We start from the raw sequence: 22,447 nt of genomic DNA, 5'->3' as shown, positions 1-22,447 counted from the left end.
ATATTTGGATTTATTCACCTATTTATCATTATTTTTTATGCGAGGCGTTCCGGGTAATAAGAGCGAAGTCAGTAAAACGTTTCTCTATTATTTAGTTATTATTATTATTATTATTATTATTATTATTATTATTATTATTATTATTAATAATAATAATAATATTCATATTAATATTGTTCATATTTATGTTGTATATATAACGATTGATCTGCTATGAAGTTTGCTTTGACTATCCGGAACGCCTTATATATTTGCATATACTTTTTAAATCATGATTACGGTTTCGACTTTGCCTTATACGTCAACTTCTACAGGATGCCTAAAAGTTATCGCATTTTCTAATTCTGACTTTATGGTAATAGTTCATTTATCTTTCCAGACCCTCGTTCAGCAGCATCGCCAGTGGATTACTTCAGGACTGTCACAGTTTTTGAAAGTGAAATTCTGACTTCATTCTCTTCTGGACAGACCGAGATATCTCACAATGAGAGTGCAGCAAATCCAGCCGTCTTGACTATAGCTTTAATGCAAGAAGTCATCCTAGCGCTAGAAGAAAGTGGACCGAATTGGTCTCCCGATTTCTTAAAGGATACGAAAGCAGCCGTTGTTCTCTTCCAATCGTTAGAGCTTGCATTAAAGGTAAGGTGTGCCTTTAGTCTAATCAAAATTACTGATATAAAATAACGAGTACTTCTGGTTCACGTAGAAAGTTGAAATATGTATCTATTGATTGTAGCTTTTAGAGACTAACCCACAGAAAAATTGCCAAAAATGAATATTTTTATTTTTAGGGTGTATAAAGGAGGAGATGAAGGAATTCCTCATGTTATTTAAATGTTTTTTTTTTTTTTTTTTTTTTTTTTTATCTATAATCTCATTATTTAGGTACTCGGAATTGGAATAAAAACCTTGAATTTCGGTTTACTCGTACGTTTTCGTTAGCTTTACCTAAGTAAATCACCAAAAATAAAAGTTTTCAACTTTAGAGTGGTTTTATGGTGAACTGAAAAATCTTTCCCCATGTTATTTAGATGGAACATCTTCTACACCCCCAAAATTATTGAGCACTTCCTGTAGGCCTACAATGATTAAATTTGGCATCATGATTGTAGCTTTCCGGGACTAACCGACAGGAAAATTGCCAAAAGTGAATATTTTTAATTTTTAAGGGATCTAAAGGGGGATGAAATCCCCGTGTTTTTTAAGTAGGCGTTTTCTTGGGCTACAAAATATTATCTTAGTTAAAATACGAGAAGAAACTTGAAATTTGGTAGAATTGTGCGTTTAATATGTGTGAGGCCGTAGGCCGAGCAAACGCGAGGGTCTGGGAGCGGAGCCCTCAGCTAGCCAAAGGTGGTATATATCATATATATAATTCAAAGTATATGGAGTTTGACTCTCTATTTACAGTAAAAGTGAATAGCTCTCTTAATTTTGTATATAATTTGCTATGTTGCGCAATTATATAAAATGCTAATTGTAATTTTCCATGAATCCAATATCATTGTATATTTCGCAAAGTAGGAAATATGTACATCATTAAATTTGTTATGCTTTTTGCGATTTGTTCTGTTGAAATGTTAATTGTTGTGTTTCTTTTCTAGAGTCGTTCGTATTTGACATTCCTCGATAAAACAATGGACACTGTCATTCTCCTGTCTCCAACAGCCTTCTGCTGTGGCATGGTTGAAACAAGATTGCTAAACGAACTGTGGCCTACCTTATTTAGTGTAAGAGACTATGTAAGTAATACAATTATTTGTTTCATTTATAATTTTCTATGCACTGTCGGAAGGCCATTTTACACTTTAATAGAATGTCTCATCGAAAATTCCTAAAGTAATATGTATTAATTAGATTATCTTCGTTAATTCTCAGTACTGTTGTATGGAGGCAGATGCTTGGGAGTTTCTTTAAAACAAATATATTCGGAATTCTCAAGTACTTTTATGTATAATATAAATTTTTCTCTGGTACACAACAGTACGTGGCGCCAGCACCATTTTTTGAAGCTTTTAATACGATTTCTGTAGCCAGTTTTTATATTGTATATTTCTAATTCTGCAAATGCTTGCATTAACAATTTTGCAAATGAAATAAGAAATGAAGATATGTTAGACATGTTACATGTGTGGAAGTTACTCTAATATACTATTTGGAGTAGCCAAATAACATGCTGATGATCGAAAATAAAACCCTAGGATATGTAAAACAAATTTACTTACACCGCTTACCGTGTCACAAATGATGCTCAGTATCCCTTCCATTCTGTTCCTCCTCAAGCGGTGGCGTAGGGATGCATGCATATCATGCAACATCTCTACGTTGATCGATACACATACATTTCGAATACATGCCTTCACATAATCAATGATCGTCAGTACTGTGAGCATTACATAATTTTTAACGAAACCCAGAGGAAAAAATCATTTGAGGTTAGGTCAGGAGATGGTGGAGGGTAGTGAATAGGACGTCCACGTCCAGTTCGTGTATCAGGGATACGTCGCTTCAAAGGGCTCTGATCTGGCATGTATTATGTGTGGGAGCGCTATCATGTTTGATATCACACACTCATATGTATGTCGAGAGGAATGTCTTGAAACAACTGTGGTAACACTTCACTAACAAATGCGGCAGACGTATTATCAGTAAGATTTCTATGAAGGAAATGTGGTCCAATAACATGGTCACCCAGGATACCATTCCATATAACAGTGATGCTGATGCTGAAGTAGTCGCTGTCATAGTGAATTGTCCCCAGCCTAATAATGGATATACGTGCCCTGTATTCGTAAATCTAGCGTCATTGGTGAACAATATGGCGGACACGAAGTTTTGCTGTGTTTTTCATATCTTCCAACCATACACAAAATTGCACTCTAGCGTGGGAATCATTTACTGATAGTTCCTGGTGTAATATGAAATTATATGAATGCAACTTGTACTGGTGTAAAATACTCATTACAGATCTCCAAGTCCACTATCCTGAAGGTTTACATTTACTGCTGCTGAAATTGCCCTTACACGTTCTGCATTTGTTGTGTAACCACCCGGGGATCGGGTCGCTGTTCGTGGTTCATTTATTTGTAATCGACCAGGTGGTCCTGCCAATGGGTACTTGCTGGAGACCTGGACTTACCTGGGTAGGATGATGAAGGACCTCTCCAAGAAGGGATTACCAAATCGTTTCCAAATTGCTCATCGCTCTCAATAACGAGATGAGCATTAGGCGCCGAGAGGTTCGGATGTCTCGTCTCGAAAACCTCACGGACGATCAGACGGACATCCAGACCATAACGCACACAAACATCATTCACACATACAACGAAAACACATTCGGTTAATGACACTATACTTATTTATTAGAATACTATTAAAAGAAGAACGAAGAGAAATGACCACAACACTTAACACACACACACACACACACACATATATATATATATATATATATATATATATATATATATATATATATAATTATTTCCAATATCACAATCGCACTTTGCCTTTTCAATACACTCTAGCCCTTTATCACTTTGATATATATATATAGACGATTATGATTCAGATTTCACTGTAAATGCTTTTCTCACACCATTGACGCACTTGGGGAAGAGCACTGGGGGAAAAGTTGCTGGGATGATCCCACGTAGTAATCTAGTTGCTGCTCCAAACAATCCTGAATCGTTAAGATGAGTCTTCAGCAAAATAACGCAGTGTCCAAAGTGGAATGCTAATGTTGGAGGGCGCGTTTATAACTTACTAGCGCACTAGGTATATGAACCTGGGACTTCACTAGTTGGGGATAGCCGTAAGAAAACGTCCTTCACCGGCTAATAGCTTGTGCCCCTTAACATAAAGTCATACTTAATTCCCGACGCAACGTGCGTGGTGGCTGCACACAATTCCGGAGTCAAACTCCTCGAGCGCAAAGGTTCGAGATACGAGGTGCAATGGTTGACTGAAGAGTGTTGGCAGTTCATTCTAAAAACCACTCAGTTAAATCACCTGTATGCACATGCAAATAGAATACGGAACAGAATTTATGTTAATTTTAGTCCACTGGCCACGATGCACGAGACATTGCGATAACTCGGACGTGTGAAAGTACAGATAAGGAACTGCAAAAGCGATGAGGTTGGCGTCTCTCCGGTCCGGTGTACGAACATCTATTCAGCTAGTATTTCCATAAATGATTAAAGAAAGCACTTAATTCAATTCCAAATAACTATAGAATATAGACTGTGCATAATAATAAGTCAGGGAGAAACACTGAAACGGTTCGTCGCTCACTGAAATGTTCTCACCAGAAAGCAATGTTTTAAATATATATATGAAAAAACAATGAAAGACTTCTTTGTCCAGTTGCGTGGGAAGGAAGCAATTCCCACCGAAGAAGGAACTTATTTGCGTCGGAGAATAAAGTATAAATCGAAAAAATAATCGCTGTCTTTACGAAATATACAGAACGTCCACAAAAAATACTTCTATAACCTGGTAGCGATTATAGTTGTAGAGGGGTATCGACCCAAATTCCGTCTTTGGACGATACCACCGTGTTGCCGCAGATGTCTCTCCAAGCGCAGAAATGCCACATGAGAAGGTTGTGGGCGTTGAGTAGCGTGTCCGTACATCCGTGCAACGTCTCGAGAATTTCGTCTTCATTCGCCTAACACTAACAACATACGGACACCGATCAAAGAGAGCCATTGTTCTATTCTTACGTTGCTAACACTAATACTAGTAACACATACGGAATTGCCTTGCAATATCGATGCAATCGTGTGTCTTCTTGTATGCCATAACTCTTCACAACATCCCGTGCTTACTCTTTCACATTCGAGGTATTCAGCTATAAAGTGCATTTACCAGTACAGTGACGGTACGTAACGTTTGGGCGCGAGTTAGATTAAAAAGTCATTATGTTAGGCGCTGAGTACTAAGTTCGAATCAAGAGATCACAAGGTGTCTACTGTAGTGGAAGTCCTTGAATTATACTGGGTTTTGTTTTTACATACTAGAAATACTGGAATTTCAAAATTCTAAAAACTGAATTAACAATTAAATTTTGTAAATTTAAGTTTCAATCAAAGTTAAATGTGCTTTTTATTTGATACATACCGTCTTACATACAGCCTAGAGTGCAAGGAGAAACTCAGTACAAAATTTCATGGTTGTATACCTAATGGTTGCGAAGATCTGTTGATGAGGGAATAAGTGCATTTACTTTTTTCTGTGTGTCATAAATGTATTAACGTAATGATTTGGTTACATGAGTTGCTAATTATTGTTGCACTTTTTCAGAATGTGTTGAATATTTTGACATTTATATTATAGGAATAATACACAGCCTTTAAGCAAAGCACGATATTTTAAATAAAATACCGATGTGTAACAATTTCGCCAACTAACTAAACCTTCAGCTTCATCAGATACATTGCCAGTTTGTATAATGTAATGTATCAGATGAAGCCAAAGGTTTAGTTACTTGACGAAACTTTTACATACCGATATTTTATTACGGTAAATACTTTATGCTTTGCCCAGAGGCTGTGTATTATTTGTATTTATAATTACTAAAGCAAAGCTAACATGAACCAGATATTTCTATTATAATTGTTTTATAGGTGGACAAAACGAGAAGCAGCTTCTGGAGGAAGATTTTCATGAAGGCGATTCAGGCGTTGACGTGGATGCTGATGCAGGAGGGGATGGCAGCCGTTCCGAATGTTATGAATGTATTAAGTGTAAATAGGGGACACATTGTAAACAATTTATTGGCTGTTCAAGAAGATCAACATCTAGAAACGTTGGACATTGCCCATATTGCTGCTTCTTTTATTATGGAACTTTCCTTTGATATAGTTGTCATGCGTACAAAGTATGATAAAAGTTTTAGAGACTGTTTGGTAAGTAGTTGTGTGTTTCTGATGTTTTGTTGCAATTTAAGAAAATTATGCATTAGATTTTATATTTAACAACTACAATGAAAATGAAGAATTCATGAAAGATTGAGTAACTTCAGTGTCATGAAGTGTTCAGGACAAGAGGGGAAAATTTGAATAGAAAAGTGACACAACTATAAAAAAAATTACTTCTTGAAATATGGAGCTAAAAATTGTCCGAAAGACTATGAGAGTTTTATGTAAAAACATTGCAGGTAAAGGTACATATCCTCCTCCGCGGGAATCAGTTGTGTTACTTGTCAGTCCATGTTAACATGCAACAATACCAATCTTCAATTAGCTCTTCTGAACAGTTGATATTGTGGCCCCGCGTAGTAAAGTCGCTAACGCTCTGGTCTTGGGTGCCATCGGTTCCGGGTTCGATTCCCGGTGAGGACACTCAGTCGAAAAAGGGTAAAAGCTTTTTCAGTCCAGCCATCCTGAATGAGGGTTTTCCTCATTCACACCAGGCAAAATATTCAGATGGTGTGATCGCCAGTGGACGTCATCCCTCATAGGGCTAACATGGCCATAGATGAAGAAACCCGAGAAATCTAATTCCTGATCCTAATCCTAAACAGTTGATATTCTTGAGTTGTCACTTTTTATTAAAACTTATTGCTTTGTCCTTGAATACCTTCAAATTTGGTCTTCTACGCTAATAATCTAATTGCATGAACATGTTGTTACTTCCATTTCTTACAGTTCATGTCCAGTTCTCTCGATGAATTGCCTTCTATCATTACAGATAGTATGTCCGCCTCTTTCAGGATTATACATGTTACTTTTAGCAGTATGTATGCCTTGTGTAGTGAGAGAAGAATCACAAGATTTTTTACGATTTCATCGGACCCATTGCAATCCTATGGATTATTATGTGTGGATAGTGGTTGAACAAATAACCAACAGCAACACAAAGCCCTAGCTGATCGACCGGATCCAGGCGACGTATGACGCTATTCCCCAATAGACTGTACGTGCTGCATGTGCCAGCTTTCACAGCCGCCTCAAGTTAGTTGTGGATATTGAGGATTGCTTTTTAGTGTGATTTCCCTTTTCATTGTTTTATCCGTGTTATTTTTCCATGTCTTCTTTTGACTCAGTCCCTTTTGTCTTTCATCATCAGTCTTACACCCTGTATTTCTGAACAATGTAAGTATAACGTGTAACATTGATATTACTAATTGCTAAACTAGTTCAGCATTTACTCCGTCATTTATTTCTTTTTATTTTTGAAATCAGTTCATTTATAGATGTGTACAATTTAACAAATGTGTAAGTCGTGCCTTCCTACAGCTTGACTAGATAACATTTTTATTTTCTGAATTTTCAGGTTGCATCCAACAGATGTCTGATGATATGTGTGGCACTTTTGGCGAGGTCACATTTGCTAAAAGCAATACTTAACAAGGAAACGCTCACACATGATCATACAAAGACTGATCAAGCTTGCTGTGAAGACCATTTAGAAATTACACCAGAGGATGCACAAATACTAAATAAGTAAGTATATCATCCATCATTTACTCCATAAAGTGATTACTTTTTAACTTGGACTGTTATATGCTATTGACTATACAGATCTTTATCAGTTTCAAGAAAACATGCAGAGTTGGAACCACGTTACATTTGTCGGTTGGCATCGGTCAGACGGTGATCGCATCGCCGAACCGTTAGAGGTGTAGTATTAGGGTAAACTTGTACTATGTGAGAAGCAGTGTGCATTAGATTGACGAGACAATGATGGTGTAAAATGGGCGTTCTCTTTGATTGCTAAAGAAGGCAGATTGTTCTTGCTTGATTATATGATGCGAGCGTAACGAAAGTGGCAAGCGCGTTGTGTGTGTGGCGTGTAAGTATTCACGGTAACGACAGCCTACAAAACTCACGACAAAACCAGTTAGTCAAAATATAAGTCCAATTCCCAACTTCGATGGCTAATAGCTAGAGAAGCAAAGGTCTACACACCATAATGTTTCATGTGTGTACTAGTTAAGATTTGCCATCAAGATGATCAGGATCGAACAAGTTCCATTTTTTTTTTTTTTTTTTTTTTTTTTGCATGTAATAACAGCGATTTTTTTCTTTCCCTTTTCCGTAAATTGGTCTATGTAAAAACTCCAACTTTGATGGTAAATAACTCGGGAACCAAAGATTTTCACTTGATTACATTTGAAATGGTAATAGATCCAGACGTGCTCAGTAGGCATATGGAACATTGTGTTGTACAAATTCTTAGTTCTAGAGTTATTGGCCACTAAATTTGGAGTTGATCAAGAAGTGAAGTCCAAATATTTAATTTGATAGCCAATAGTTCGGAAACCAAAGGTCTGGACATCATAGTGTCTGCTAAAGTTGTCAAGCTGTACCACCATGTCAAATTTGGGAGATCCGTCTATTGCGTCGAAACAGTTAATGATGATTTTCAAATAATAATAATATGTTTCTTCGAAAATTGTAACGTTCAAATTTGATGGCCCTTAGCTCCGAAATCAAAGTCTGCTCACTTTAATGTTTCATATGCTTACTAAGCTTGTGAAGATCCACCAACATTTCATATTTGGTCGAAATCGAAGAAGTTTCATCGATCTAACATGATATTTAGTATTTTCATGATTCTTTAAATGAAATGAAAGATAAAAACTGTTTTATGGTTTCAAATTCCCATCGGGCAGAATCGAAGTGGAAAAAATAAAAGTAGTGATTTTCTCTCAATAAGTCAACAACAAATATCTTTCCTAAACCTTCTCTATGGAGGATGAATGCTTCCTATAATGCAACTAAAAGGATATCTCTGCTATATTGGATATTACGTACCATACGTGTCCAAACTCACCAGCTCGGCACTCGCACTCAACCGGGCTAAGCTCAATAATTAAGCGCGAGTCCCAATGAAATAAGTCAGCGCGAGCCCAACTGAGGGAAATGAGCACGAGCCCCAACGAAATAAATTAGCGTGAGCCCAAATAAGCGCGAGCCCAATCACAGAAATAAGCCCGAGCCTAGTTGAAAGAGGTGAGCGCGAGCCCAGTGGAAAATGCCCATCTATGGTCTGAATCCAAGCTACTTTCCAACGCAGCCCTTCAAAATCCACCCGTTGTGCAAGTCTAGGGTTAAAGTGAGGTAACGCTTACTCCGTTCACTTTCTGTTTAAATTTAAATTTGTTATTGTTGGATTGAACTTCCACAGCGTGTCTAATGTAGGCGATGTTACATTTCCGAAACCGTTACACCACTGTTAATATATTCTACGCTTTGTTCAGTTTTGTTTATAATGTTGAATGTATCCCTTCATTTGTGTACAGCCCGTAATTCTTTGATGATAAAACAGCTTACGGTGAGAACTACCTTGCTGATTTACGAAATTGACTGTTTCCGAGCCCGAATAAAGATTTTGAAACCTTCATTTTTCAACAAGAGGGATTACTCTAACTGGCATTGTCAAGTGCGACAAGTTCTTAATGAAAATCTTTTAAATCGTCAGTGTGGTGGAGTAAGGATTTCACTCTCTTCAGGTGTTATCCACGATTACCAAATACATCTCACTCTGACTTCGTCTTGTGAGGGTATAGCACCCTTATTAAAGATCTGGAAGAACTGAAAACTTGGATCACTACTTCTGTAGCGTCCATGGCATGGACATGCTATCAGAATTTGGGAAGAATTTGTTATCGCTGTGATGATGTTTGTGCCAGTGATGGAAGACATATTGAACACCTGTATTAACTTTTAAACTTTTAGACATTCGTAAATAAATATGGAAACTTTTACAGTTGTACTACTTCTACTTTTTTTAAATATACCCTTTTCCAATACGTGTTCGCTTTTTGAATCGTCCTCTATATTGTGATTAAAATATGTGAATATGTTATTGTAACAAATGAAATTGCATAGTCGTAAAAAAAAAAAAAAAAATCGTCCTTCATTAGATTTTTATTTTTCTGTCCAAGACTGACCTTTAATTGCTATTTAAATAGTATTTATTTATTTTATATTTTATTATTATTATTATTATTATTATTATTATTATTATTATTATTATTATTATTATTATTATTTGGTATGTCCCATAATATAGAAATTCAATTATCTATAACTTCGGGAACCCAAAGCCTCCAGAACTAGTATTTCACGCGCCAATATAAATAGATAAAAGTCTACCACCATACAAAGTTTGATCCCGATCGGATGAAGGACAAGAATGGAAACTGAATCTTTTTTGAGTTACTGCTTGTTCCACCTTCTCTCGGAGGAGGAGGGGGGGGCACGGTGGCTTAGTTGTACAGCGTTTACCTCTTTTGCATGGAGTCTCTTGTTCGATCCCAGATCGCGCCAAGTGAGCTTTCTGGCGGACACACTGTGCGTGGATGTTGTCGGGGTTCTCCCGTTTCTTCCCGCTTTCTTCATTCCATCATTCCAGGTGGGGTCACTCGGTCGAAAAAGTGTAACACGCTTTTTCAGGCCAGCCACCCTGATGAGGTTTTCCTGGGTTTTTCTCATTCGAACAAGGCAAATGCCATTAAATAGTTCGTTTTATAGTACAAGTTTTATTAGTTTAGTTTTAGTATTGTTTGTGTGGGGTGCTACCTAACTTATAGGTCCCACGCCGCTTCCTTCCTTCCCTTTCCCCAAATTGTGTGCTCGCTGAGGGACGTCATCCCTCAAATCATGAAGAGCTAAATGGCCTTAGATGTCGAAAGCCCAGAAATCTAAATCCTAAATCCTTCATTCCATCATTTGGTTCATTTCTCATCATCACCGTCTCCTTTATCCTTGCCGACATAACCCCGGGACTTAAGACTTAAAGATTTCATTTCATTTTCCACCTCTCGGGGTTACACGTGTTTTGTATCACAAATGGTCTTGATTCGACTACCATAACAGGGCGAAACAATGACATAGTGTCTTAATGTATTGTAAGAAAGTACTTTAGTCGTTGCTTTGGGTCTCTTGACAACGATGCAACGTTATTAAATCTTTGTAACTTAAATATGATTGTAACTTCAATGAATTGTAACTTAAATGTAATGTCTACGTACAAAAGATCTCAAAATGAATAATTGTAATACGAAATATTTATTAAATTTTAATTGATTTAATCCATGGGTGAAGTAAATACTCAATTTCACAACAATGCATTAGCTGAACGGTAATTGCTGTGAACGACCTGGCTTGTTTCGCAAGTAGTTAGTATATAAATGTATAGATGGCGGGACAGTGCCACCACTTGTGTCCTCCTTGCTGTAAGGTAAGAATTACGTGATTGCCCCTAGTCCATGGTAACGTGTTTTTTAAATTTTTTAAACACAACTTGATTAAGGTGAACAGTATTTTGAAGTCAAAAGTTCGTCTCTTTTTTTGCGTGAAGGGATACAGCCACATACCCTTATTTAGTAATCATAACACTACTGTAAGTATATATGTCTATACTTAAATGATTTTTTACTTTTCTAATTACAGGCTTGCAGATATTATTTGTACCTGTTTGACTACGTTAAGGTGTACATCGCCATCGGTCAGAGAGCTGTTAACGGGTTTCCCAGAAATCATATGTGAAGATTACATTGATCTCGTCTTTGCAGTTCCACCTGTTCATGTGTCTTTATTTTCCAAGCTCACTTTCGGTGCGCTAGTGTCAGCGGCCGATGTAGCTAGTGAAGCTCTCAGTAAGGTAAGCAGTAGTGTTCGTATTGAATATCCAGACGAGGGTTGAGTACTTTTATTCCTTAAGAACAGACATCACACATTTTTATGGTTTTAACTAAGCATATCTTATTTGATTGTAGAAGTGATTATTTATCAAGATGTTTTTGGTACTTCATTCACATTGCACACTCAGATCAAGAAACACACTCAGATTACATGGAATCTGCTGTATATCAGATAATCGAAAAAGTAATGAGCCTTTTGCGCACAAGATGGCGTTATTGTCGCAATTCTCAAGGTATGAGAGTCGCAGCGGGTAAGGTGTAACATCACTCGATAGTTGAAGGTAGTTGATGTCAAAAAATGTTGGTAAGTTATTGCGCCATAAAGATGAGTGAAGTTTTCTCAAAACTATACTACATTTTACAGTTTTTTTTTTCTCGATAAAGACGCAAATTCTAAGCAACGCCGTGAAGAAATTGATGCTTTATGTAATGCACATTATTCAAAAGATGGCTTAGTCCCTTTCGTTTTGGAAATTTTGATGTCCAAGGTGCTCCTCGCAATGGACAACCAATCACAGTAAAAGTGGATAATATTCTGGAAATACAAGATCGACTTGTAATCAGTCATGGTATTGTTAATGATCTAAATATTCATCACCAAACAGTGACAAACCATTTGGAGAAAGCAAGTCGTTTGGGTGCCGCATGATCTGACTCGAAAACAATTATTGTATTTGATTGCTATCTGCGAATCTCTACTGAAACATGACGACGTAAAGAACTCGATCCATTTCTAAAGCGGTTGATCACGGGTGATGGAAAATGAATAACCCACAACAACAATGCGAAGAAGATCGTGGTCGAAACTAGAAGCAGCTCGACAGTCTGATATGGCAAAGCCCCATTAACGCTCAGGAAGGTTATGCTGTGTGTTTGATGGGATTGGAAGGGCATCATGCATCACAAGTGGCTGCCGCTGGGCAGAACTATAGACTTGGAACTGGTCAGCAAGAAGGTGTCGTATACCACGCTGACAACGTTAGACCGTATACATGTTTAACGACCTGTCAGAAATTGAGACAATTTGGCTGCGAGGTTTAAATGTGTGCATCGTATAGCCCGGATCTAGTACCGTCCGACTAATGTTTGTTTCGGTCTGTGGAGAATTCCTGAATAGTGGTATTACTTAGTTTCAAAAAAGATCTGTGAAAACCCTGTCACAGATTTTTTATTTTCGTTAATTTTTTTAATTATTATTTTTGTACTAGAAACCACATAAGTTCTGTTGCGACGGAATCGTGGTGTCCCCCCCCCCCCTTCTTTCTCCCGAAAAAAATCGTCGAACACAATGATACACTCATTCCAAAATTATTGTGGCATGTCTATAAATATGTTGTTGTAGGAATATAATTTGATAACGAATTCTCTCGGTATTTTTTATAATTTTAGTATGTGTTTAATCGGCAAAGACATGTATGTGGCAAATTTCATGTCAAAAGAGCAGTAAATAAGAACAGTAAAACGAAAATAAAACTTTCTTGTCCATTTAGCAATATTTTGTTTTACTCATTCTAATTTTCGTATTTGTAATTCTTTTCCTCTGAAATTTACCACAAATACACATTTCCCGATTATACACATAGTATCAGTATTAAAAGTACCTTACAAAATCATTATCAAATTATATTCTTACAAGAAGACAGTTATAGATATGCGACAGTCATTTTGGACATGAGTGTACATATGTCGTTTTATAGTGTTCTTTTCAAATCACAATAAATGTGTTCTCAATTTTAACCTCCAAAGGCTCAATACTTTATTGACAGTCATAACTAGCTGAAATACCCATTCTTCGCACGGGAAAAATATGTTTATGGAGAATATTTGAATCCCTTTTCCCTTAGGATACATATTTCAGTGAAAGTGTAATAATAAAAACACAGACGATACTCTACTTTTGTCATAAATTTTGAAACGTCATACTTCCACAAAATGTGGCCTTTAATCAAATTGGTATGATTATAAAACTCAATTTGAAGTGGTAGCAAAATTATACACTACCATTGGCAAATAATCCTTTTAGTCTCACTGTATTATATCTACGACGATACATTTTCAGTTCTGTAAATGTTTTAAATAAGTGTATTTCGCTTTGCCAGTCAGAACATCCTGTTTCTGTCACGCTTCATAGTAGAGACAACCCCTCCTGTCGTGTGTTGTTCAGAAAACTGACTATTATGACATTTTTTTTTCTGAAGATTTTTTTTAGTTTAGTGTGCAAAGTGTTTATGAGAGCTAAACTTTACCAAATTCAAGTATATTCGTTTCTCCAGTGTATCATAAAAGAAATTAAGGAGTGTGAACTTTATAAGAACTACATTTCTGTAGTTGTGATGTCATATATGCTTTAAGTAACGTGACAGAACGTGACTAACGTATAGGACACTGTGACTGTAGTTGACCTATAACGCGGGAGTGTTACATATGTAAACAAGACAAAATGGGTTTGTTTCGCTGAGATTTTATGTTTTGTATGCAAAATGGACAGTGATCACATTTGGTTTGTTGAAAATGATGATCCATGTACAAGATCTAACCGAAAGAAGGTTAGTCGTGATTCACTGCTTGTATTGAATGAGAAATGACAACATTTCTGATATGGACGATTTCTGTGATGAAGAGGGCTACGGGCTACAAGAATTCGGATCAGTTGTAGATAACTCCTGGTCACTTGCAATGTCTCAGACAGACACATACCTGCAGGTGAAACTGTTAGATTTGACAGATTCAGCGAACTACCCTTCGACTCAGATAATGATATAAAGGAGCTCAATTATCGTACCTTTATCAAGAGATTGTAAGTATAGTTGGAGTGGTTCTTACTAAATGGTGTGATAAGTCCTGTGTTGCATAAGGTTCGAAGTTTGTTGGAATTGGAAACCAAGAAAATGTAGAAAATGGGAGAAGACAAGTCAGTATGTTGAAGTAAATAGATCAAAAGTAGTAAAGCGGTTCTGTTCAAACATGGGAGGAGTAAACAAATGATATTTCTCAGTTGCCTCATACTGATACTTTATTCCAACGAAAAAATGGACATTGTGTTTGATTTCAAATGCATTTGGCATAGCCATAACACACTTGGCTTGAATACAGAAGAGAAAGAACGGCATTGGGTATCCCTAGAAAGCAAATAGTGGACAAAAACAAATCACTTGTTTATTACAAGAGAGCGGCTATTATTCATTTAACAGAAGAGATTCATTTTGACAGCTTGAACAATCAGTCCCAGATGTAAGAAGGAAAGTTATACTTACATTATATGCTCAAAGTCGATTGTGACATTATGCATATAGAGAAAAATAAATATTGCTCCATTCATTTCACAGAAAGCGATGGAAGAAACAAGACGTAAATAAAAGTTATTAGAACTGATGAAAATGTGTGATATAAACCGTAAAAATAATTAATTTTATTTTATATAAATCTGTCACGGGTTATGATAGTCACAATGCACAGTGGTCCAGGAACCCAGAAAACCTGGCCAAAATCCCAAAAATGAAAGTTTCATGGAAGGGTCTAGCACCTAACGTATATAATCCAGGAAGGTCCCAGTTGTATACAGCTATCAGTGTTACTGACATTCGTTCATGGATTTGGTCAGGGTGAAAGCCGAAACGGAACTTCGTAAACGTCCTATATTCAGGTTAAGTTTGCGATATTTTTACGAATATTAGCGTCATATCCACGAGTGGGTAACTATTGTTTATTCCATCTGTGTGTATTATAATTCAATGATAGACATATATTTATGACGATATATGTAATTTGTCAATTCTATGGATGTTTATGGAGAAGTAGATTGTAAATCACGAAGAAAAACACATTTTTATGGTTTCGTAGGTTTTTAGTCCGGGAAAAGCGGATACAAGATGGGGTTTTTCGCTACTGTGGTACTTGAATTATTTATGTTTCAGGAACAGTGAACCAATTTTGCCCGTTTAGATTGTAAATGCATATTTATTGTGGCTGGTGTGTGAAATTTTCTAACCAAAATACACCATATTAATAGCAAGTTTGTTCTCTTTTCAAAGAAATGACATATAAAATAACTAGAAGAAAGCTATTTGAGTTTTTGAAGAATGCAGAAGGGAACAGAGAAGCCAAGAAGCAGCAGCTCTTGGGCTTCGTTGAAGATTAAATATACCTTTATTAGGTGGAGAGATGTTATGTAGTGCTGACCAAAAAACAGTAGTCGCCTTTTGCTATCAGGAGTTTCAGAAGCTCAAATGCAATCGCGACTGCGGTAAAGTAGAGGAAAAGTATGCAAACTGGCTGAGTATTGATATTAATCTGAGTGTTAGTGAACCAGAGCCATCAACCTCGGCGAAAGTTGGCCTCCCAAAGACACACTTAGCAGAAAGCAGTGAAAGATCAAAAAGGAGAGAGATAGGCAATTCAGTCAGCCGAGAGTGGAAACACACTTGCTTACGCAGCTGCGATGAAATACAGAGAGCAAAGAGAACTTGACAAGTCAAAAATACTACAGGAAATCGAAGCAAGTCCATCTACAGCGAACAAGATTAGGAAGTCCTGTATACAATCCGAAAGACACGCTGCAACGTCGTACGATTCAGATAAGGCTCTGGCGTTGAACATACGTCGTTTCAAGTCCAACACAACCTCCATTTGACGATAGTAGACGGCAAAGTCTGCAACGGTATCACACACACAAAGTCTACATAAACCTCTTATGTATCCGGCACAAAACAGAAAGATACGAACAGTTACAAGAAAATCTATCAACAAGTCTAAAAATCCCAAGTCTCTCAGATTTGGTCTTGCTACATTATATAAATTTATTAGGTTCTTGGAGTGCCTGCTTCATGTAGCCTGCAGGCTAAGCATAAAGAAATGGTAAGTCGGGAAAGAAGATCAGTCAGCCGCGAAGAAAATAAAGGAAGACACTCAAAAGAAATTGAAAGTCGAGTTAGGTCTCATTCTTGATGAGCCAAGGCCGGGCGGCAGCGGAACATCAAATGAAGAAAACACAGCTAAAAGACTGCGTAAACAGTAGCCACGATAACGGACCTCCACACGAAATTCACCGAGAAGTGCTGTGTGCTATTACAGACGTTATTCTCAGGGCTTAACATCGACGCAGACAAATTTGAAGAGAGGGTAAATGATATTCAGGAATTGTATATTGCAAATTACCCGTGGTTCTATATGCCGGAATCAGTTCAGAAGATTCTTGCTCATGACCAGTCTATCATCGCCCATGGTTTGCTTCCGATAGGACAAATGTCCGAAGAGGCCCAGGAGGCTAGACATAAGCACATTAAGCAGCACCGGGTGCATCACTCACGGAAGTGCTCCAGAGAGAAGACAACGGAAGATATTATTTTCCGTCTGTTTGTGATATCTGATCCCTTTATTTCGACCTTCCGCGAGCCCATGTCTCAACAAAACAGAAGAAAGCACTATGTCGGGAAGTCCTTTCCCTCCTGAAGCCACCCATGCATGCAACAAGCATTGAATTTGACTCTGAATAACTAGCCATGTATGTACCTATGTAACTATTTTTCCACTTCCGTTTTCACTCAACCTAGGGGGTAATACAGTGATGAGCAATGTGAATTCTACGATGTGAAATGAGAATGTAAAACAGGGAGCACGGGAAATCAGACAACACGTTTTAACAAGAATTAACATGGAAAACAGGTGAGGAACCCGAAATATAATTTCTGAATACAATTAGCACAGAAAGACAAACTGTTTTGTGATATAAGTCGTATAAAAAAAAGTGGCTGCGATAGTTTGTGATCTTTCGAGACATAATAATGAATGGCAGATTTCACTTGCTGCTGGTTTCACATCTGATTGTTCTCTAATATCAATACCCATATTACACACATCTTCATATTTTTGCAATTTGTGTCCAGCATATTGGATCCACTATTTTGAATTTTCCCTTTTAGTATCAAATTCGTACTAAATATTCTTCTATACTTATGTATACTAAGTTTCATAAAAATTGAAACACAACTTCCTATTTTGGCCAGGTTTTCGGGGTTACTGGCCCACTGTGCAATGTCCTAAATCTACCATGGTTCAAATTTCATATGAATCTGCCAGGGTGGTCATAGTAGTAATTATTAAAATTTTTCATGTTATGTATGTTTTTACTTCCTAAAAAAAGTTAGAAAATACTACTATATAATTTTTATGACTGAAATGGTTAAATATTGTGAATATTTTTCCTTTGTTCTCATGAAGATTTCTGGTCAGCAGGAAATACAAAATATCAAAATTTGACCGAGATACATGTTCCATAATGTTTATTAAAATGTCTTTGGACATGATAGGTAAGCTCGTTGCAGAAAATTATACTACCGTGCTTTAATGTATCAGTATTCTAAAAAAGAAAAGTATGGAACTTATTATATGCTAAAATTGTTTGATCTTATAAAAGTGCAGAAAAGCACTAAATATTCTGACGATACTTTATATAAGGTTTAAGTTTCGATACAGGAATGCGTTTGTTTGCTGATATGTTGTTAGAATTTTGTCATGGCATTTTTAAAAATATTTTGATAGTTTCAGTTTTGTTGTATGTAGTCACGAAGATAATTTCTTTTTTAACCAAATTAACAGAACTTCGTGTCCGTTCCATTTCGCAACGTCATCTGTTTCTTCAGCATATCTACTCCTGGATAAGGAGAAAATGGTCTTCCTGTTTGAGCTAAGCATTCTGTCCATCTATCAGCAGGCACTGGTGATTTTGCTTAATCGCCAAGTACCAAGACTTACGAAACAATACCTCTGCAGAGAGAGTAAGTATAAACAATTCATATGCCTGTAACTTTTCCCCAAATGGGCGAATCTTGAAACTAACTTCACGATTGTCTTCCTGATTAAATTCTAGCCCGAAATTGTGTATCATATTACCCTATTCCCATTTTAAAAACTTGACCTTAATTCAAACTGGCGGATTTCAAGATGGCTGCCGCCAAGGTCATACCTACCATACGACTTCCCCCTAGGTCTTATATGTATCTACATGGTTGTTTTTTCATTAACACTCCGTTTACAAAGAATAGTAAGGGACTTCTACAATAATCTCTAATAACCACATCACAACTCTTAAAAATTATAAAAATTGAAAACATGCACCATGGCAAAAATTTCTGTCATCACAAATAGTGAATACATGTCCTCTATCAGAAAAAAAAAAAAAAAAAAAAAACATTGAAATCAGAGCCGGACAATTGGGTGATGTCCCTTGTTAGACGAGGTGTGTTCAAAAAAGACCGAACTTTTAAAATAGCGGGTCAACCGGTACAGTGAACACACGCAGCAGCAGGTTTAGAACAAACTGCCGTGTCCCTCGTTTCGCTATGACCGTTAGTCACCAAGCTGCAACCGCTGAAATGTGTACGTATACAAACTGTCCGTCGGATTGTGACAAAAGCGATAATGAAAAAGCTTGAAGAACAACGTATGTGTGCGTAATTTTGCTACAGACTTCACAAAACTTTTACAGAGATACTTCAGTTGTTTTTCAATTCATTTAGGGTGTGTCTGTCCGAAAGAAGCACGTTGTCGTACAAAGATCAAGATTTTTAAATACTTTTTATTTATTTTATTTTATTTTTTTCTCGGAAAGGCGTTGTCCATTATAAATTTGTACCGCGTTGTCAGATGTTAAACAAACAATTGTGCCGGGAAATAGCGTGTTTGATGGATGTTGTGCGCAGGAAGAGGCCTGAATTGTGGAAAAACCAGACTTTGATGGTGCAGCATGTCGGTGCGCCAGCTCACATGTCACTCTTCATCCTCAGATGTCTGGGGGAAAAAATCCACTTTGTTCTCTGGATTTAGCCCATCAGAGCTTTTCCTGTTTTCCAAACTTAAAATCACTTTGAAAGGACGTCGTTGCCAAACCATAGAGGGGATTTAGGACAATGCGACAAGAGACCTGTACATCATCCCAGAAAGTTTCATGAGCCTTTCCAAAAATGGAAGAAACATTGGGAACATGGTATTACCAGTAGAAGGGACACTGTTTAAAATGTTCTGAAATGAACAGTACAGATTTTATAGCAAAAAAGTCTTTTTGAACATACTGCGTATATTGTCAGAATGGTGCTTTAATCCAATTAGAGATTTGAAGAATCAGAGCATAACAATGTTGTTTTTTGTATAACTTTTCTTGTTAATATATAACTTGGTGTTAACGTAACTGTTTTTACTTGCAGCCTCTAATCCTCGAGAGAGCTCGCAAGGCCAAACATCAAAACATCCCCTTCCTAACTAGTACTCCACTTGCACCCTCGCCGAAGCCATTTCGTATAAGGAGCATGCATCGTGGGCGTCGTGCTCGTATCTTACAGGAAGACCAACCTCCATCCAAGAAATTTGAGGCTTCTAAAACGAAACGATCTCATTTCGAAAGCGATGATGTGACTTCATCTCCTATCTACCTGGGCACCTTTGACACCGACTCGGACGACACCATATCCACAATAGTTCCCGAAACTTCCAGGAAGCTCACCTTTTCCTCACCACGAGCCAAAAAATACAACGAAGGCAAAATTTTGTATGAGCTAGAACATAGACCGCTCCGTCCAAGATTTCACATTCCGGATGTATCGGTAATTCAGTGTCAAGATGATGATGATATTAGTGAAAAATATTACAAACTCATTTACCATGTTTTTAGTCGTGTTTTTGAAAAATCTACTTTATTGCCAAGTTAATGTGAGTGATTTAAATAATGAAACTCTCTTGTCTTTGTCTTCAGAAATTTCCATTGCTTTTCATATTCCGAAAATAATGTCAGTGAACAATATTAGAAATTTGTAGTTTACCTTTTCAGTTGTGTTTTAAGCAATGCTATGTACAACCGTTTTATTTTTGGATGAGCTGTTGTGAAATTGTGAATATATTGTTAACTCAACTGATCCACCCACAGACCCGTTTTTAGCATAACTGTTACTGTTTATAATCTTACGAAGATCTACTGTGATTTATCTACTGTGATTTAGTTAATAATTGCTATGATATTCTGTGATAACTTTTTAAAATATGAAAAAAACATTTGTAGTAGTCATTAGAAATTTATTTATTTATTTTTGTTGTTCAAATATTTATTGTGTTTTACTGAACAATAAAGTTTTAAGAAAAAATAAAGTTTTATTTCGTGAAGTACATTTTTTTTCTAAGGGAGGAGATAGCATTAAAGAGTTCTTATAGAGTGGATAAATCGATCTTTCTATAAAGTGATGAATTTCCTTGTGATTCAACAGGGTGTGTATGGGTGACGAAATCCTCAGAAAACGGTCATGAAAGTCAAGAAATTTAGCTTTTGGGTCACCTTATATATATATATATATATATATATATATATATATATATATATATATATATATATATATATATATATATATATATAATCTGTAGAAATATAAGTACAGACTGGAAAATTTTGTTCTATAAAACGTCAAAATTTACCACCAAAAACGTATGATCATCTGTAGAAGCTACTAAATCGCAAGCAAAGCACTTCTCTATCGCATTCATGAAAATGTGGCCTAATTCGCTCTTGAGAAAGTTACGAAATTGTATGGTTTGGTACAGAAAAGGTCACGAAATTTCATTCTGAAATTTTAGTAGACACCCTGTTAAATGTGTTTAAAGATATGTATTAACTTCGTTTCTATTCTTTTATTTTGAAAAGCTTTACAAATAATAAAGAAAAGAATATTACTTCCGAAATTTTCTTGTATTTGTATTTGCAACAGAACTTTTAGTTTGTTTTCAAGAGGGCTCGTATGATTTAATATTATTTTGTTACTGCACTAGTGGATGAACGACTGCAAAAATTGATCCAATCCTGGCCCTTAATTGGTTAGGATTTTCATCCCTTCATTTCCGATCTTAATAACCTCTTTCTTTGAAAATAGATAACATCACTTTAGCTCCATTTTCCATAAATTCGACTTCAATCGCTGTTTAAAATAAATTCTCTTAACCAATATTGGAGTTAGATTTCACATTGTGAATCTACGGTAGCCTTCAAAACTATAGGAGTTCAATATTCCAACTAGAAGTCATAGGTTTATCAGTTCCTCTTTCAATAGGTGAATAAGGGGAAGATGAAAAGTGCTTTTGGAATGCTTAATCTGTATATTCTAAGACCTCGTTTAACCGAATTTAATGGGGCGATGGTGGCTTGGTTGAACGAAAATTCGGTTAAACCGAAATAAAGGTATCTTGAAACACAATACTGTATATTTGTATAGATATCTCGATCGGGAGGTATCTCTTCACCTTTACAGTATATTACGTGTCCTAAAAATAGACTGGGATGGGGAACTGCAGGCAACGCATCATAACAGTTAATTTCTTCTTTGAGAAATAACTGTTACACCAAAACGAACTCTGTACTTACTGTTGGTGTCTTTAAGTAAAGTGGTTTTTTTTTTTTTTTTTTTTTTTTTTTTTTTTTTTTTTTTTTTTAGCGATTCGGCTGCTTGAAAAATTTCAATCAATTGGGATTCATATATGTGTGCACGAGATGTCTTCAAAAAAGTATCGAAGCTTTGTTTGGCAAGAATACATTTACTGATTTGGAAATCCGAAACACTAACTAATCCCTTCAAAGTAGTCTCCTTGGAAATGTACACACTTCTCCCAGCGCTCTCTCCATTGTCGCAGACACTTCTGGAACACAGTTTTTGGAATGGTGAGCAATCTCGCCGTTACATTCCGCACGATGTCTTCTCTAGACTAAAATTGGGTCTCTTAGTGGCTGGGGAAATAACCAAAAGTCTCACAGAGCCATGT

General features: G+C 36.6%; 1 protein-coding gene across 2 annotated transcripts in view; it reads left to right on the top strand.

The window, feature by feature from the left end:
• The window catches only part of LOC145687905 (uncharacterized), an 84,934-nt gene extending 64,169 nt beyond the window's left edge, over positions 1–20,765 (top strand). Inside the window, exons 9-15 of one of the 2 annotated variants that reach the window (XR_014131807.1) lie at positions 380–639; positions 1,605–1,742; positions 5,631–5,912; positions 7,282–7,451; positions 11,409–11,619; positions 18,254–18,432; positions 19,858–19,996. Coding sequence is in view for 1 of the 2 variants with exons in the window: in XM_081761453.1 (XP_081617579.1) it covers positions 380–639; positions 1,605–1,742; positions 5,631–5,912; positions 7,282–7,451; positions 11,409–11,619; positions 19,858–20,358 (1,562 nt within the window). In the remaining variant the exon portion in view is untranslated. Of the gene's footprint in view, positions 1–379; positions 640–1,604; positions 1,743–5,630; positions 5,913–7,281; positions 7,452–11,408; positions 11,620–18,253; positions 18,433–19,857 lie in introns of both variants that reach the window. The other variant, XM_081761453.1, reaches the window with a different exon arrangement.
• The last annotated feature ends 1,682 nt before the right edge of the window (positions 20,766–22,447 follow it).

This window comes from Thermobia domestica, chromosome 6 (genome assembly GCF_964235325.1).
Source record: "Thermobia domestica chromosome 6, izTheDome1.hap1.1, whole genome shotgun sequence".
Classification (NCBI taxonomy): Eukaryota; Metazoa; Arthropoda; class Insecta; order Zygentoma; family Lepismatidae; genus Thermobia; species Thermobia domestica.
Note: the sequence above shows the minus strand (reverse complement) of the source record. Positions and strands in the feature narration are given on the sequence as shown.